This window comes from Lupinus angustifolius, chromosome LG16, assembly GCF_001865875.1.
Source record: "Lupinus angustifolius cultivar Tanjil chromosome LG16, LupAngTanjil_v1.0, whole genome shotgun sequence".
NCBI lineage: Eukaryota > Viridiplantae > Streptophyta > Magnoliopsida > Fabales > Fabaceae > Lupinus > Lupinus angustifolius.
In genome coordinates, this window is record NC_032024.1 from 15226814 (window position 1) to 15245912 (window position 19099).

Sequence of the window (19099 nt, forward strand, 5' to 3'; positions counted from 1 at the left end):
ATTCCGAGAAGGATGTATGATTTAGGGCGATGCCCAGAAAAGGATACGTGATACCATGGAGCGAGATCGTCTGACCGTAAGTGGCTTGGTCTGGGACCATCCGGGTTATTCAGCAATGGTCGTAGTGGTGGGATGTATTTTCTTTATATTACGTGTGAACGTAAGATCGGAAACCACAAGAAGCATTCCTGAGGGAGATGACATAAGGTGGGCCGAGCGTGGTAAATAATGATTAAAAGATTTAATCATCTAACTGCGGTTAGTGTTCATATGCATATGGTTAATAATGGAGTAGTGGAGAGGAAATTGACGGGATGACTTAGAGCACCGTGATGTTGAGAGGGACGGCGTTGTTGGACGGTGATTCATCAACAATGCCTTAAGGGAGAGTCTAGGAGAAGTGAGTCCCTTGTATTCCTGTGAGAGGATATCCTGTTGGATCAGACAGTTCTCACAGGTCAAACTAGACGATCTCTGACAACCCCTTTTTGCAATCTGGATCAATGAGAGGATGCCCAGAAAGCGTGTTACGACACCATCCTGTTATGGACTGTTCCTATGGAACTTATTGATCAATTGGCTTATGAAATGTTTTTTGGTGCGTACAAAGTGGCTTGGTATGAGACCTGTACTCTCGATTTATTTCCGACTAGGTTATTGGGAGGATATTGGGGTAAGGTGGATCATTATGACATAGCATGCATATATTGCACTTGTGGAAGTGGATTCCCACATTGAGTTATAAACATCATGCATCATTAACATTATGCACATATTATTACTTATGGTTATAATATTTGTTTATGAAATGTATGTTGATACATTATGGTTTATGTGATAAGCGATGAGTTATGATGTCGGTTATAGATAATATATGCGTATGTTATTATTTGGAGTATGATCCCCACTTATGTGTTATTTAATTATAGTCATGATATCTTGTCGATGAATTATAAATTGATAAATGATGCATTATGATATTGTTTGGGAATAAGTGTTGTTTACATTACATAGGTTGATTAAATAATTGTGTATGAGAACAATTGATGAGTTTGATTATATTACTCGATTGGATAATTGTCTACGAGAACAACTGATGAGTTATAATGTGATATATTATATATATATATGAACTGCTTTTCATATCTGAGTGTAATATTCTGAGTAAGTCCACGTCGTCAATGAATTATATTCATTAGATGCCTTACTCTATCTATTTCTCTTATTTTCTATTGTTTGCTTTTCGGACGTGTGCTCATCAGATATACAGCTTTGCTCGGATTTGGAGCTACCCATCCGTGATGTTCCCGGAGGGGGCATGCGGAATTGAGGAGAGGCAGTACCCTAGCTTTGGAGTTAGCCAATGGGAGTTGCTTATCATTTTGTGACTTTTGAAACACTGACGGCTTCAGTGTTCATGTCTTTGTTTAGTGTATTTTGGCGATGATTAATATTTCCGCCATTTCTTGTTGGATATGTATATTAAGTACTTATGATCTTTTATATCTATGAAGATATATATTCAGGAAATGTTGAATCATTTCAGTTACCGTTAGGTAACCGGTTTTGATTTCCGTGTTATATGTTACGTAAAGTGATGTCCCGGAAAAGAAAAGTTTTTAAAAGGAAACAATTCTATATCACCAATTTCAAAAAAAAATTACTCACTTTTCCGCGTAATAAATAAAGAGTATTTTTTGGGGCGTTACATCGGTGATCGGTTACTCAACTTTTGTAAAACTGGTAATTTGTTACTCAAATGTAGTAATGGATTACTCTGAGGAGTTTTAAGTTGGATAACTTTTTTTCTCTAACATGTAACTTGTTACTTGAATGAAGTAACATGTTACACATCTTTTCTAAAAATTGTTTGAAGTATTTTCGAAGTGTTTTATTATTCTTTTAAAAATAGTTTGAGGTAACATGAAGTAACATGTTTTATTATTCTTGAAGCTTTATTCTTCTTTGTCTTCATAAGTATTCTTCCTTTTCTTCTTTTTGGTGATGTTGGTGTCTTCATCAAAACCGTGCCAAGGTCAGGAGCAAAGATCTTCTTCACAAAAAGCCCTTCTTTATATGTTTATTAGGATTTAGTACAAGTTGCTCTTACCATATGCATTGCTGCTGCTAGCAAGGTCGAGCAGGCTGTGGCCAAGAAAACCCTATTTAGTTGCGTAAGCTGTTGTGGTTTAGACCACGAAACCAAACCGAGTTGAAATACAAAATGTGGTTTGATTCGATTTCATAATTGAATTATTTTTTTACATAATTATTTATGTTCGGTTCATGGTTTTAGAAATTTGGGAACTGTTGGGACCAAACCGAACCACATATTAAAAAAATAGATACTAGAGAACTCTTCAACCAAATTTGTGGCTTAAATTATCAATTTTGTGTTAATTATAGTGTTATATATATTACTAAATTGTTATTATGTTAGTATTATATATTTACTACTAACTAAATTCTTATATATATGTGCTACTTTCCCAATGTCTTAATGATTTGTAACGTAACATTTAACTTTCATAGTATTGAATTTGAAACTATCAATATCATATATAATTATACATGTATTACTATAAATGTTACAAATTGTTATTGTAGTGTTATATATGTTACTAATAAATAATTAATATACTACGCCAAATATCGTAATTAACAATGGTCATTCAATAGCGCAATTTTGAACGACACTGTTGAAAACAAGGCGGAGGAACATCAACAACGCATACTAAAACAAGCATTGTCAATGTGGGTCACTTCAACAGTGCCAAAAATTACTACATGAATGAGTTACGGAACGCCCCAAAAATTACTACAAAAAAAATCTTGCTAAAAAATGGGTAAATTTTTTTTGAATAGTGAAGCCATATAAAATTTATTTCCTTGTATTCGTTTCAATTTCGGAACATCACTTTAAGTAACATACAATGCAGAAAATAAAAAACCATTACTTAATGGTAATAAAAATTACTCAATATAACTTCGAATCATACTTCATTAGAATATCATAAAATATTGATTCGAAGTATAAGGCGGAATCATAATCATCGCCCAAATAAAACTACTCACAAAATAAATACCCTACACAGGTACACTAATCAAAAAGCACAAGGGCCTGTGTAGATATAACGATTTTCCTCAATCCTCCATGCCCCCTCCTGGGACATCGAAAAGTGGTAACTCTGAATCCAAGCAGAACGATCCATCTGAACAAAACGTGAATCGAAGACAACAGAAAGAAGAGGGAGTAAGACATCTAATGAATAGCACTCATTGACGGCATGGAATTACACGAAATATCACATCCAGACACACATACATAATAACACAATATAGAACACAAATATAATGCACAATGTTATAACTCGGATTATGCTCCTCGATACCCACGATCTCAATGTATGAATGTTATGCTTATTTCATTCGTCCTTACACCAATATCCTCCCAATATACTATTCGGAAATTACCGAGAGAACAGGTCCCATAACAAGCTGATTTGAACGCACCAAAACTATTCCTCGCAAGGATATATAATCGATCTGTTCCGAAGAACTGTCCATTTCAGGACGGTGTCGTATCAAACACTTTCTGAGCATCCCTCTCATCGATCGTGATTGCAAAGAGGGATTGTCAGATATCGTCTAGTTTGCACTGTGAAAACCATCCGATCCAACAGAATACCTCATCCAAGAATACAAGGGACTCGTCTCACCTAGACTCTCCCTGAAGACTTTGCTGACGAACCGCCGCCTTCGCCGTGCTTCTCGATATCTCGGGACTCGTTCGTTCCCCATAAATTTCCTCTCCACCACTACATTATTCATAATGACTATGCACACTAACCGAGGTTAGTTGATTAAGTCTTTTAATCATTATTTTATATGATCAGCACAACCTAAGACATCTCCCAAAGGAATGCTTCTTGTGGGACCCGATCTTACGTCATCACGTAAATAAAGGAATAAAATCCTTACTACTATGAACCGTCGTTGAATATCCTGGACGACCACATGACCAAGCCTCTTACGGTCAGACGTCCTTGCTGCATGGTATCATGTAATCCTTTTTGGGCATCGCCCTAATCACGACATCACGGTCGGAAACCTTGCCCTAAATATGGCGCAAGAACAAATGTACTCATATATGTTTGTCGGTTTTGGGCCCCAGACTCAATCATCTGAGACACGTTCTTTCCCAAGTGTAAAGACACTTCACACCCAAGCTAGGGCTATTGCCTAAGCAATCAAACAATCACAATCAGTCAAAAATATTGTTTGTCTTTCACCTAAGCGATAGATTGTCACTCAAACGACCAATTCATCAAAATAGACTCAATTTCCTACATGGTTCTCGCTCGAGCGAGGGGACTGTCGCTCAAGCTAAAAATCCACCAAAAACTGGTCAAGACACCTGTCTAGACTTGCCCAGACGAGACACGGTCGCCCGGGCGCCAACAACGCCGAAAACAGGCGAGATGCCTGTCTTACCCTCGCCCAAGCGCTATTTCGAACCATTCTTCTCTACTTCTCTCTCGCCTAGGCGAGCCTGGCTCTCCCGGGAGAGGTGGCCCATTTACCAAGACCGTTTTCATCGCCCTTTTGGGATTCCGGATTGAAACTCTCTGCTGTTTTTTATCCCAATGCATTTTAGTTTCTCGAGTGGTGTTCCTTCATGGATAACCACCACAATACTTGATATTTTAAGCTATCATAATCATACAACTTAAGAAAGTATCCCTACAAAATCCAGGCACGCAAATAATTGATTAAGTACGGGTTTTCTTAATACACAAATATAACTCCAAACTTTTGAGATAGTTTAGGAGATCCGGGTGTCATATTCGGACACCACTATGTCACGATGTATTCTCCCTAACCTTAGATTGTCGCGCTTGATTTTCTTTACGAGAGAGTGGGTTGGTTGACTAACTTCGAAAGCTTCGAAACTAAACACACGAAAACAATTTAGTGATTCAAAATTAGATTTTTACATGATAACCCTAAGGTAAAAACATTGTTTTAACTCATTTATGAACTCAAACAATTTCATCCATCCGGTCCAAGATTCATATTTTTGAACCATCATTTATCCTCGAAAGTCTCATTCCCGATTTCCAACATTTTGAAGGTAAGATTTTCATACAGTTTATCTTTTATCTTAACTTAAATTTATACTTTCATGAAGACTTTTTAAGCCATACTTCACCATTTCAAGGAAAGTTTCTTAATCAAAGTCTAGACTTTATACAATAGTTTCCCATGGTCATTTCAACATATTCTTGTTAGTGTTCATCTCATACTTAAACAACCTTTTAACTCAAAATTTCCTAAGCTACACTTTTTCACAACAACTCATCCACAAATATTTTGGATTTCAAAGTTAGAAACTAAATTTTTCCTAAACACATATAGGTCATGATTTAGACCTAATGCTAAGGAAAGTTTTGATCTTTCAACTTATCATTAAACATTTTAAAGGTTCATTTGATAACAAAATCATCCCCTTTAAAACACAACCAAACCTCATCATTAAAAATATACTATTCTAAACTTGTCTAGGGCTATGGTTTTTCAAGCCAAAAATAAGTGAAAAATCAAAACTTTGCATGGTTAGAAAACTCCTTAAAGGTTCATTTGATATACAAACCATCACCTTTAACCATGTTCAAATACCAACAAAATACTAACTCTTTAAACATCAAACCAAAATAGCCCCGTAAACTTTGCATGGTTGCTCATCTATAAATATTGTGGTTCACTTCATGTTATATTTTATCAGTAAGAGTATGTGTTTCTATAAGAGTATGTTCATGAAGATATAAGGAAGAAAACACAAAGTAACCAAAAAGAGAGAAGACAACAGATCTCAACAACTTGAAGTGTTAAAAGTGCTAAAATTGTGTTTCTGTTTCAGAATTATGTCAAGGAGGTCTTTAACATATTTTGATTTAGCAAAAGGACCCAGATTTCAGAATGAAAGTGATCGTTATCCAAGATTTGCATGAGATGAAGATTTAATGTGCAAATTATTTAGTTCATTAATTTCCTTCATTCGACTAGTTCATTAATTTCCTTCATTGATTTTTCTTCATTCGGTTCATTATAATCTACCAAATCATTTAGTTCATTAATTTTCTTCATTTGTTTTATTGTAATCTACCAAATCATTTAGTTCATTAATTTGCATCTTTCGGTTCATTGCAATCTACCAAACCATTTAGTTCATTATAATGTATTTTGCCTATTTGAATGAAGAATAAACAATTATCTTGAATGTTAATTTCTATTTTTTAGTTATTTATTTGAATGATTATTTTCTTTAATATTTTTTCAGTTCAATATTGATAAACACAATAAACAAATTAAAAAAACTTAATAAACAAAAAAACAAATTAAAAAAACTTAATGTTTAATATTTTTGCAATTTCATATTAATAAACACAATGATATGGTAATTTACTTCATGACAACTTCATGTTAATTAACTTATTTTCATGTTGTATATATTTTGACCCGTAATATAAAATGTTAATTTAACAGCGCATAATTACGAATACGTTATTAATTTGGAAAATGAGTTCAGTTTAATAGCGCATAATTAATATAGTGTTGTCAATTACATTCATTCAACAACGTATAATTGATATAGCATTATCAATTATATTCTATTCAACAGCGCATAGTTAAGATAGCACTGTCAATTAGATTATATTCAACATCACATCATCCAGGAAGCGTTGTTGATGTGTTCATGAAAATGAGTAGTAAATAGTTGGATTCACAACAATAATGCAACCCTCAAGAAGCGTTGTTGAAGAGGTCAATACAACAGCGCTACCGTTAATATTTGTTGTTGAAGAAGTCTTATTAATACTGCTATCTGCAGAAAGTGCTATTGAATTGTTACTACAATTTAAATATCTAAAAGATGAATCAGTTCCCTTTAAGCTCTTAAACTTAATCCAAAAGAAACCTCATACTCTCAGCAAACCCTCGTACTCTCATAAACCCTCATACTCTCAAAAACCTCAAAAAATGTCATCAATGGCTTCTCAACGTGACGATCATGGTTCTCATAGTGGTGACAAAGCTACACCGATCCTCAAGACAACAAAATCATTGCTCAAAAACGAACTCCACGTGGAATGACTTCCATGAAAAATGTCATTCGGGCAAGAAGTAAGAATGAGAAGATAAAAGTTCAATGGAACTCAAAAGACAAACCATTAAACTCAAAGGATGATAACTCATTGGTAAGCTACATTGAGGTTGTGGTTAGGCATAATGTGAAGCTAACATTCAAAAAATGGACTAATGTAAGGAAGGTCATGAAGGAGCGTATTTGGAATGAAATAATAGTACGTTTATTTTTCAGTTTGTGTATTTTTGTATTTTCATGCAATGTACATATATGTATGTGTTTGGATGCAATATAATTATTGTATATGTGTTTGCATGCGATATAATTAATGTATATGTATTTTTATTTCAGTCAACTTTTGATGTTGGTGAGGAGCACAAGGATTATATCGTTAAATTGGCTGGCAAGGCTCTCCGACAATTCTGAACTGATGCCAGAAAATGAATCAGAGATGTTGATGGCAATGTCAACCTAAAACCTCCAAAGAAATATGCAAATGTCGTTGAAGAAGAGAGTTGAAAGACTTTTGTCACCCTACGCACACAAGACGAGTCTTTCTTGGTAAAATCATAACCTTTGTATTGACTTTTGTATATAAGCTTTTGTATACATATATATATATATATATATATATATATATATATATATGATTGTTGATTTTAATATTATTATTATTTTTTTCAAAAATTATGTAACGAAAACCGCAAGAGAGCCTCTAAGCCTTTGTATCCATACCGAGCTTCTCGAGCGGGGTATAGAGGAATCGAAGAAAAATTTGTAAGTATTGTTAATTTGTGAGTACATTATTGATTAAGTTTTGTATGCATATATATCTAATTATATTATTATTGGTTATGTTTTGGTAGTTGGACATCAAAAACAATACACTTATGACTCTACGTGGAGTAGAACTCGATCTTCTATGCGTCAATATCTGTAAGAATAAGGATGGCGTCATCGACAATAAGCAAGTTCAAGAAGTGACAAGACGCATTGTAAGTCCTCATTTTTTAATTATCCATAATTTCCATACTTTATTTATCAAAACGTGATTAATTAACATTATTTTTTTTTCTTGATTTGTTAGGTTGCCCTAAAAGAAAAGGAGACACAGCCAAATAGTCGCATAATACTTGATGAGGCACTAGGACTGCCTATCTGCCCTGGTCGTATCAGAGGTGCAAGATTTGGGGTTAGCCAACAAACATTTGTACCCCATCCAAAGCGTGCAACCAAAGCCCAAATGAGCCAGGTTCAAAATCAATTGGATGACCTCATCAAACAGTTCAATGAGGGTGAAGGAAGCTGAGTGGCAACTACTAGCTAGTAATGTTGGCATTGTTCCTTCAACCATCAACGCGAGTTGTGCACCTTCACCTTACAACATTCCCATTCTGATTCTCATTCCTGAAGTAAGTCAGTTAACTTGTTTTAATTTATTTGTCATTTAATTTATAGTCGTAAACTAATTATATGTTTTAGTAACATACAGGGAATCATTTCTTGCAAACTTCCTGGATACCCCAACTAGCCGAGTAGTGGGTGTTGGGAAAGTGCACAAGTCGGTCGATGCTATGGAGCATAATGCACGCATCCCACGCCAGCATGTGAAGATCTCGATTGATGTTGCAATTGATGATGATACATTGCTGCCAATTCCTCTCGATGAGGATATCTTCACAGTTGGAGGAGTTATAGACATTTTCGTGACTTGGCCAGTAGACCTTGTACAAGTAATTCCTTCTAATGTATGATTTTTCACCTTATGCTCACTCATATTATATATATATTGATCTATAATTGATATGTTTTTTATTGAATATTTTAGGAAAATGTACATTCCACCCCTAGTAGCAACCAAAAGACTAAGCCATCTTCGGGGGATGTGAGCTCGATGCCATCTACCAGAGATGTAGGCTCAAAGCCATCTGCTGGGGATGTGAGCTCCAAGAAGACTATAAACTACTGTACTCAACTGTTTGAGCATGTACATAAGTTGGGAAATGATATAATAAGTATATCAAATCCGAAGGAAGTCTTTGGGATTGATGTTGAAGAATACGTTAGCATCAATGAAGTCGAGGATGTAAATAAATATGAATGAAAAGGTGCAACTGCTATATGTGTATATATGAGGTAAATTATGTTTCTTAACTTCTTGATTTTGCATGGCGATGTGTTACAATTAACTAACATTTGTATTATATATATTAGGTACTTGTATGAAAATTTTGTTTCAGTAAATAAGAAAAAGGTAATGTTATATCCCCACATATTACCGCTTTGGTGTCAAGTGATAAAAATAAGATTGAGGAATAGACAAAACGAATTGCAGATACTCTCCTCATTCGTAAAGAATGTGCAGTTTTATTTCTTGCACCTTTTAATATCGGGTGAAAAAAAATTAATTGTCTTTTATATTTCTGTCTTTAGTATGTTTGTTCTACTTAACATTTCCTAACCATGTACATATGTTTTGTTAGGCAACATTAGCTTTTGGTTGCCATTAATCGGGTAAATGAAGAAATATACTACTTTGACTCATTGGCATGGTGATCCGCACAAGTACCCCGCCATGAAAGAATTATTTTCTAAGTAAGTGAACTACTCATTTAAATTTTCAATTACACTTTCACTTTCCTAGTTGTTTTATAATTAAGTAAATTTTCTATTGTTTAATGCGATGAGAGTTTACATAGGCTGTAATCGTTGTAGAAAAACAATACCACATCACAAAATCAAGTGGACTCATATAAAGGTATTGATAGAAATCATCTCAAACAATTATATGTGTACTATATTCATATTTCAACTAATGTTATACTTATATGTTTACTTCATTTTAATTGTAGACCCCTTATCAAACAAACGAGGTAAATTACGGCTAATACATACTGAAATTTATGAAAGAGATCATTCACCAATGGCCAAATAATGAAATCAAGTTTGTTGGTGAATCATATACAGATGGTCAAGTCAACCAGATTGGAGAACATTGGTCAAAGTTTGTACTTAGTTTTGTTGGCAAATATGTATAGTAGATTTTTGCACAGATTGTAGCTTAGGGAATTGAATTAATGTTCAAGGTAATGTATATGATTTGGTGTATGTAATATATATTTATGTAACATTACAGTATAATTAATGTTCAATATAAAATTCAGTTGAAATTCAGTTGTGTTCATATAGTTGTGATTTGGTGTTTCTATATGCATTCAGTTTATTGTTCTGTTCTGTTTCTATACGCATTCAGTTTGTTGTTCTGTTCTGTTCTATTTCTGTATGCATTGAGGTTATTTTATGTTGTATGCTTAGCTGTGTAGAATTAGGAGTAATGGTCTTCAACAACGCTTTTTATGCATGCACTGTTGTTATACCTATACAATAGTGTTTTTTTAACAATGTGTTGTTGATTACGTTTAATTCAACAGCGCATTCGTAGAAAAGACCTATTGAATACTTGTGTCTCATATTATTTTCTTTTAGCTATACAACAACGTATTTGATAACAAACATTGTCGATATGATCAACAAAACTATTTCTTCTGCACTTAATCAATTAATATAGTCCTTAATCGATTAACGAGCCTACGAAATCCAAGATTTCAACTAGTGTAACTTCATGTAAACAATTATCACATTTCTTAATCGATTAACAGATTCCCATTTCTTAGATTGTTTGAAAGTTGTTTATTGTCATTATTAATTGTTGTATATATTTAACTAATTTTCATTAATCGAATGTCATATTGTTATTATTAATTTGAGTATAACTAAAAAATTAATTAGTAAAAAAATTAGTGTATTTTCTGCAGCATTTCCTTCAGCTTGCATTGTAGAATACTTATCTTCTTTATATTTGAATGAAGAGTTCTTCCATAATGCTATTTGTAGGAAGCACTGTTGATTATGTGTCATTGATAGTGCTATCTTCATTATGGGTTGTTGAAGATACTATCATACCCTAAAAAATTAAATTATTCTCGCATTCTCACATATTCAGCATTCCCAACGCTCATTTATTCAGCAGTGAAACTCGTTTACTCTCAAAATCGACCTCGAAAATCATTCAAACTCATCATCATTAGACACCGAATTTTGAAAAGCATTCACTCATTCAATACGAAAATCATTCAACACCGATTTCGAAAATCCTTCTTCATCGATTTCAAAAATCATTCACTCGCTTAACCTCAAAATCATCATTCATGCATTAAACACTGAATTGAAAGTGAGATTTCCTTATAATGATTTACTTTTTTAATTACATTATATTTAGTTTGTATTGAGTTAAAAAAAAATTCCTTATAAATGAGTCAAAGTGATTTCACTCGTTGAGCTTGTATTGAGTTAGGGATTTTCCGACCTCTTTTACTTTAATTACATAATAATGTATTTGCTCTGTTTGGTGAGCTTAACTCCAAACTTTAGATTTAGGGATTTATTCTCATTATATTTTTTCGTTAATAGAAAATGCATCGAAAATGGATAAGTGTCAATTGATTGACGAAGGAGTGTGAGGAAGGAGTGAAATCATTTCTTAGGTCTGCAATTGAGAATAATGAAAACCCTAATAAAATTGTATGTCATTGCTTAAGATGTTGTTACTCAAACTGAATTACTCCAAATGAGTTAAAAGTTCATTGTCACGGTATTGATCAAAGTTACACATGTTGGACAAGATATAGTGAGAAGAGAAACATTGTGGATTGTGATGATGAGATGCATATGAAAGACAACTATACAAATGCATATGAAGATGATCGTTTCGAGAAAATGGCAAACGTTGTCGAAGAGGATCTTCAAGATTATCCTTAGATTTTCAGCGGTTGGTAAGTGATGCTGAGAAACCATTATATGATGGTTGTACTAAATTCACAAGATTGGCAGCGATGTCAAGGTTGTATAAATTAAATCTGTTAATGGATGGATTGATAAGAGTTTCACCGACTTGCTTGTACTTCTGATGGAGATGCTGCTGAAAGATAATGTGCCTTCTTTTTGAACTTATGATGCTAAACAAATGTTACTCTCCATTGGCATGAACTACACTAGAATACATGCTTGTGAAAATGATTGCATCTTATTTTTTTAATGATTACACTAGGAGCTCCGTCACCGATCCAGATAACTCAAAGGGGGTGTCAGAAATCATTTGGTTAAGCAAGGCTATCCTTATCTACAGAGGATCATCGTGGACCATCACTGGACTACCCTAACCAAGAAACCCTCAAGGTTTTCATGATGAATCACCATCATTAACCACCCCTATTCATTTCCCAAGATATTACTATCTTGAATCTTTCCATTCCGCCATAAACCTTCCTCTAATGCTATGATGAATGTATGTCAAACACATTCTATTCATGTACGGTAACTACATTTCCATTATATTTTCATGTACATATGCAAGTGTATGTAACATTAACTTCATTCATTTCATTTCAACAACATTAACTACAAATCAACACAATATTCACACTATTAACAAACATATACTTAGGATATCACAGCATTCATAGAATCTATCACACCATTAACCAATATGAGTTTACTAACTATAATATTCTCAATATTAATTTTTATACAAAAACAAATATAATATAAGCTTGCATCCGACTTTGAGTTCGTCGGACCATGCTATGACACAAAGACCAAGACCACAAGGGCCAAGAATAAAGTCTCTCTAAACTTGAGTATTATGGTTAGATACTTGAGCTCCACGTAAGCTTGCTCGTTATCCTCCAACACTAGAACCAATTCCTAAGAATAATAAAAACAAAAACCTTATAAAAACTTGGTCAGTAGCTGCACCCAAACAAGAGTTATCTTGATAACCCATTTTTGCAGCACATAAACTCATGTAACACTGTAATTTAATCCACATGAATATGTAAAATTATACATATATATATATACACACCAATTTAACATGAAATCAATATATTATTAGAAACTAAACGGAATGAGAAAAAACTAACCCTAATCAACATAAAGTTACTATAATCATATGAAATTGTAGCTATAAATGATAGATTAAAATACAATGGTCACCATATCTTCAATTGTTGATGCTAATGTAAACATGCATCCTTAAAAAATGAGAAGAAAACAAAAATATCAAGAAAAAGGAACTCACCTTTTTGCTACACCTTCACTCAATAAAAGGTAGAGAGAAATAGAGAAAGAAAGAGAGAAAGAAAAGGGAAAGAAAACTAAGAGAAGGAAAAGAATGACTCACGACTTTTTGCTTTTTCAAAGAAATGGAGAATGAATTTTTATTTTTTATCTATTTTCAAATCAATTGAAATATGCAGATAGGATTATGATATAGGAATATTAATAACATAGTATTATATTCTATTCTAATCAATTAATAAATACATTCCTTATTATTATTATTCCAATAATTTATATTAGTCATAAGGCAATTTGGATTTATAAACTAATACCAAATCCTATAATTTAAAAGAATCAATCTAATTATGCTACTAATCCTAAATATATTATATCATACTCATATTCAAAATCTCCTATGAATGTTCTAAAAATATTTGAATAGATTTAAAAAAAACATTACACTTTAGTACAATGTTTAAAATACACATATATTTTGAGTTATGTACTAAAAATCAATTTAATACACTAATTAAATTCATAATTCAGATAAGGAAAAATATATGTGTTATAATCCTCCCCACCAAACAGAAATTTCGTCCCGAAATTTAACTCATACCTTCCTAAAATAGATGAGGGTAGTCACTTCTCATGTTACTTTCTAGTTCCCACGTAGCATCTCTATCATCCATTTGACTCCAAATCATTTTTACTAGAGTAATCTCTTTCCCACGCAACTGCTTCACACTACGATCAACTATCCTCACAGTTAGCGTCTTAAAGTAAGATCCTCTTTCAATTGTATCACATTCGGTTCAATCACATGCGAAGGATCAGGAATTTACTTCCGAAGTTGTGATACATGGAATACATCGTGAAGATTTAATAGAATCGGAGGTAATGCGATCTGATACGCGACAAGACCAATCTTCTTAAGTATTTGGTAAGGACGAATGAATCTAGGGGTAAGCTTTCGAGATTTTAGGATCCTACCAATTCCAGTGGCCAGGATTACTCTCATGAAAACATGATCACCTTCATTAAAGTCAAGGGGCTTCCTCTTTTTGCCAAAGTAGCTCTTCTGCCTACTTTGAGCAATCTTCATGTTTTCCCTTATCATCTTGATCTTCTCTGTAGTTTATTGTACCACCTCGGGTCCCAACACTAAATGGTCACCTGTTTCAAACCAACGCAAAGGAGTTCTACACTTCCTTCCATATAAAGCTTCAAAGGGTGCCATTCCAATGCTGGAGTGACAACTATTGTCGTAAGTAAATTCAATCAAAGGCAAAAATTGATCCCAACTTCTAAGTTGTTCTAGCACACAAGCTCTAAGAAGATCTTCCAACGATTGAATTGTCCTTTCTGATTGTCCACCAATTTGGGGATGATAGGTCAAACTCAACTTTAACTTCGTACCCAAAGCCATTTACAAATTATTCCAGAAGTTTGATGAGAAACGTGGATGTCTATCGGATATGATACATGATGGAACACCGTGTACTCTAAAAATCTCCATGATGTATAAGTGAGCCAACTTATCCAAAGGATACCTGATGTTGATTGGAATAAAATGAGAAGACTTAGACAGTCTATCAATTATAACCCAAATAGAATCATAGCCCGCCCGAGTTCTAGGAATACTCGTGACAAAATCCATGGCTATGCTATCCCACTTTCAAACTGGAAATTCTAGGAGTTGTACTTCTCCACCAGGTCTTTGATGCTTAATCTTTGCTTTCTGGCACACTAAACAAGCAAACACATAATCGCTAGGTTCAAGTCTCTCAACTCTTCGATTAGCTTCAACTCTTTCACCATAAGTGCAAACATGTGTAGAGACCTTCTGCTTAAAGCATCAGCTACCACGTTCGCTTTTCCGGAGTGATATTGAAGTCCAAAGTCACAATCCTTGAGAAACTCCATCCATCTCCTCTGTCTCATATTCAGCTCCTTCTAATTGAAAAGGTACTTCAAACTTTTATGATCACTGAAAACCTCAAATCTCACACCATACAAGTGATGTTTCCAAATCTTGAGAGCAAAACCACGGCTACTAATTCGAGATCATGGGTAGGATAGTTCTGCTCGTGGGGCTTCAGTTGCCTTGATGCATAAGACACTACCTTCTTATCATGCATCAACACACAACCTAAACCTTGCTTGGATGCATCACAATACACATTAAAATTAATGTTGGGGATTGGAAGAGTCAACACTAGTGATGAAGTTAATCTCTTCTTAAATTCTTGGAAAATGTCCTCACACTTCACAGTCCAAACAATCGGTTTCCCCTTCTAGTCAATTGGGTCAAAGGCATCGCCAACCTTGAGAATCCTTCTATGAATTTCCTATAGTAACAAGCTAATCCAAGTAAACTCATAATCTCTTTCACACTAGTTGGAGTAGCCGATTCCATTACGACTTCTACTTTTGCATGATCCACCGCAATTGCTTCGTTGGATATCACATGTCCGAGGAAATTCACTTTCTCAAGCCAAAACTCACACTTAGACAATTTGGCGTATAATTTGTTATCCTTCAAAGTCTTCAAAACAATCTTGAGATGTGTTCCATGTTCTTCCTTTTCTTGGAGTATATAAGGATATCATCTATGAAGACCACTATAAATGAATCCAAAAAGCGATGAAATATTCTATTCATGTAATCCATAAACACCACAGGAGCATTTGTTACACCAAATGGCATCACAAGGTACTCAAAATGTCTGTAACGCGTTCTGAAAGTCGTCTTTGGAACAACTTCCGACCTGACACGAATTTGATAATAACCCGATCTAAGGTCAATCTTAGAGAATAATGAAGCTCCTCTAAGTTGATCCATTAAATCATCAATCCTGGGTAAAGGGTACTTGTTCTTTATTGTCACTTTATTCAACTGCCGATAATTTGTGCATAACCTCATACTACAATCCTTTTTCTTTACAAACAGAACAGGAGCACCCCAAGGGGATACACTTGGTCGGATAAATTGTTTCTTCAATAAATCTTCCAACTATGACTTCAATTCTTCTAACTCCTTAGGAGCCATTCTATGTGGAGCTATTGAAATAGGCTCAGCTCCAGGAACTAAATCAATAGTGAATTCAACCTCTCGTAGTGGCGGCAATTCGGGTATGTCATCTGGAAAAACTTCTGGAAATTCAGAAACTACTGGCACTTGAATGATTTTTTGATAAACCTCTACTTTCAAAGAAGATAAGAGAATATATGCAAGAGCTCCTTCATTCAAAGAGGTCGTTACTTGATTGGCAGTCATAAACTTCAATCCATCTTGATCCAAGACGAAGCAGTCTCGAGTTTGAAAGACTATAGTTTTGTCAAAGATATTTAAGAGAACATGGTTTCCAGACAACCAGTCCATTCCCAAAATAACATCCAAATTAGACAAGGGCAAGAAAATCAAGTCAATCAAAAATTTCCTACCCTTGATGACAATGGGACAATTCATACGTAACATAAATGCTACTACAGGTGCATCGGTTGGAGTAGAGACAATCAAATCGAATGGTAAAGAATCAATGGATAGTCCAAATTGCTTCACACAGTTGATAGATATAAATGAATGGGTTGAACCTGAATCATACAACACAATTAAAGGAACTTCATTAACAAAGCACGTAGCCTGAATCAAATCTTCTGAGCGAGTAACCTTAGCCCCACTCATGGTAAAAACTTGACCCTTCTCCTTGGGTCTAGAAGCAATCATGGAGTTCATCCCTTGTTTCAACTTGGGGCAATCCTGTTTGAAATGTCATGGGTCCTAGCAATGGAAGCATCCACTACCTATTCTTAGGTACATCGATCCGTGATGATAGCGGTGACACCTATTACACTGAGGAGCTCTATTTTGTTGTTGGTATCGATTTCCAAAAGCAGAGAGCAGAGAGTTTTAGGGTCTAAAAGTAGGTCGTGTGTGTCTAGATGGCGGGCGGTAAGGCTTGCGACTGATTTGCTGCATTTTCTCTTTTCGCCGGTTTTGCATAGTATTCCGTTGGGGACCATAGCTCTTTGAAGGAATTGCACTCCCCACTGCATCTTGTTTAGCCTTGGAATCATCTTCACAAATGCGACACTTATTCACAAAGGTTGGGGAATCACGAATCTCCTGGTGGCCAAACACCTTTTTCAATTCCGGCTTGAGACCGCTCTCAAATTTTACACATTTAGAGTGTTCATCCGGTTTCTGATTATAGTACGAGGAGAATTTGGCAAGCTCCTCAAATTTTGTTGCATACTCTCCTACAGACATGCTTCCTTGCTCCAATTGGAAGAATTCAATTTTCTTCTTTCTCCTTAGATCATCGGAAAAATATTTCTATAAGAACTTCTCCTTGAAAAGCACCCAGGTAGGAACTCGTTGTTCTGCTTTTAATTGTCTTCTAACATATTCCCATCAATTTGTTGCTTCTTCCTTCAACATGTATGTGGCAAAGGTCACCATCTGTGCATCAGTACATGTCATTGCTCTGAAGATCCTCTCCAATTCTTGGATCCACTTATTCGCATCATCGGGGGCATATCCTCCGATGAAGGAAGGAGGATTGCGTCTACAAAATTCATCAAGCCCTCGATAAGCAGTTGGAACTTGATTCTGATACATGGCTTGGAGGATACCTACCATTTGTGCCAGAATAACAGCATTGTTGGCCATGCCATTCCCGTGCACACACATACATTAGCAATAATGCATTTAATATAAAATAACAATACCAAAGGAACCAACAAAACCATTACAAGCAATCACCCCAATCAGAGTCACACAATAGAAGTATGTAAGGCTATAACCTAAGCTTGTTAGGATCAACCTCGCTCTGATACCACTAAATGTAACAACCCGATTTTTTTGTGAATAAAAAAATTTATTTTTATAGAATTTCTTACTTAACAACTATTTATGACTATGAATTTCTTCCTTCATAGGTTTTATTTATTACGGATATGTTTAATAATTATGAGTTTCTAATTAAAATAATGACCCAAATGACATGGCAATATATTTTTAAGACTTGAACAATTCAAGTTCACTCTCTATGATTATGTGAACAAAAGATAAATGATTTCTAAGAATCGATTGTCCTTATTTCATGACTAAGTATAGATATTCACTTACCAATACTTTTGTCATTCTAAAGCAACATAATAAAAGCACATGTCATAACATTCATAAAAAAGTTGTAACGCCCCGAAAAATACTCTTTATTTATTACGCGGAAAAGTGAATAAATTTTTTTTTTAATTGGCGTTATGAAAATTGTTTCCTTTGAAAAACTCTTCTTTTCCGGGACATCACTTTAAGTAACATATAATGCGGAAAATCAAAACCGGTTACCTAGCAGTAACTGAAATGATACAACATTTCCTGAATATACATCTTCATATATATAAACGATCATAAGTACTTAATATACATATCCAACAAGAAAGGGCGGAAATATTAATCATCGCCAACAGACACTAAACAAAGACATGAACAAGCTGAAGTCGTCAGTGTTTCAAAAGTCACAAAATGATAAGTAACTCCTAGTGGCTAACTCCAAAGCTAGGGTACTGCCTCTCCTTAATTCTGCATGCCCTCTCCTGGAACATCACGGACAGGTAGCTCCAAATCCGAGCAAAGTTGTCTACCTGTCGAGCACACGTCCGAAAAGCAAGCAATAGAAAAGAAAAGAAATAGAGAGAGAAAGACATCTAATGAACATAAATTCATTGATGGCGTGGACTTACTCAGAATATTACACTCAGATATGAAAAGCAGTTCATATATATATAACATATCACATTATAACTCATAAGTTGTTCTCGTAAACAATTA

General features: G+C 34.5%; 2 protein-coding genes across 2 annotated transcripts; both read right to left on the minus strand.

Annotated features, from left to right (window-relative positions):
- Positions 15014 to 16189, minus strand: LOC109329359 (RNA-directed DNA polymerase homolog). The gene is made up of 2 exons (XM_019563027.1): positions 15944 to 16189; positions 15014 to 15220 (listed from the first exon to the last, which is right to left on the minus strand). The coding sequence occupies exons 1-2, from the start codon at positions 16187 to 16189 to the stop codon at positions 15014 to 15016; spliced, it is 453 nt and encodes a 150-aa protein (XP_019418572.1).
- Positions 16280 to 16993, minus strand: LOC109329360. The gene has a single exon (XM_019563028.1). It carries the CDS (start codon positions 16991 to 16993, stop codon positions 16280 to 16282), a length of 714 nt encoding a protein of 237 aa, XP_019418573.1.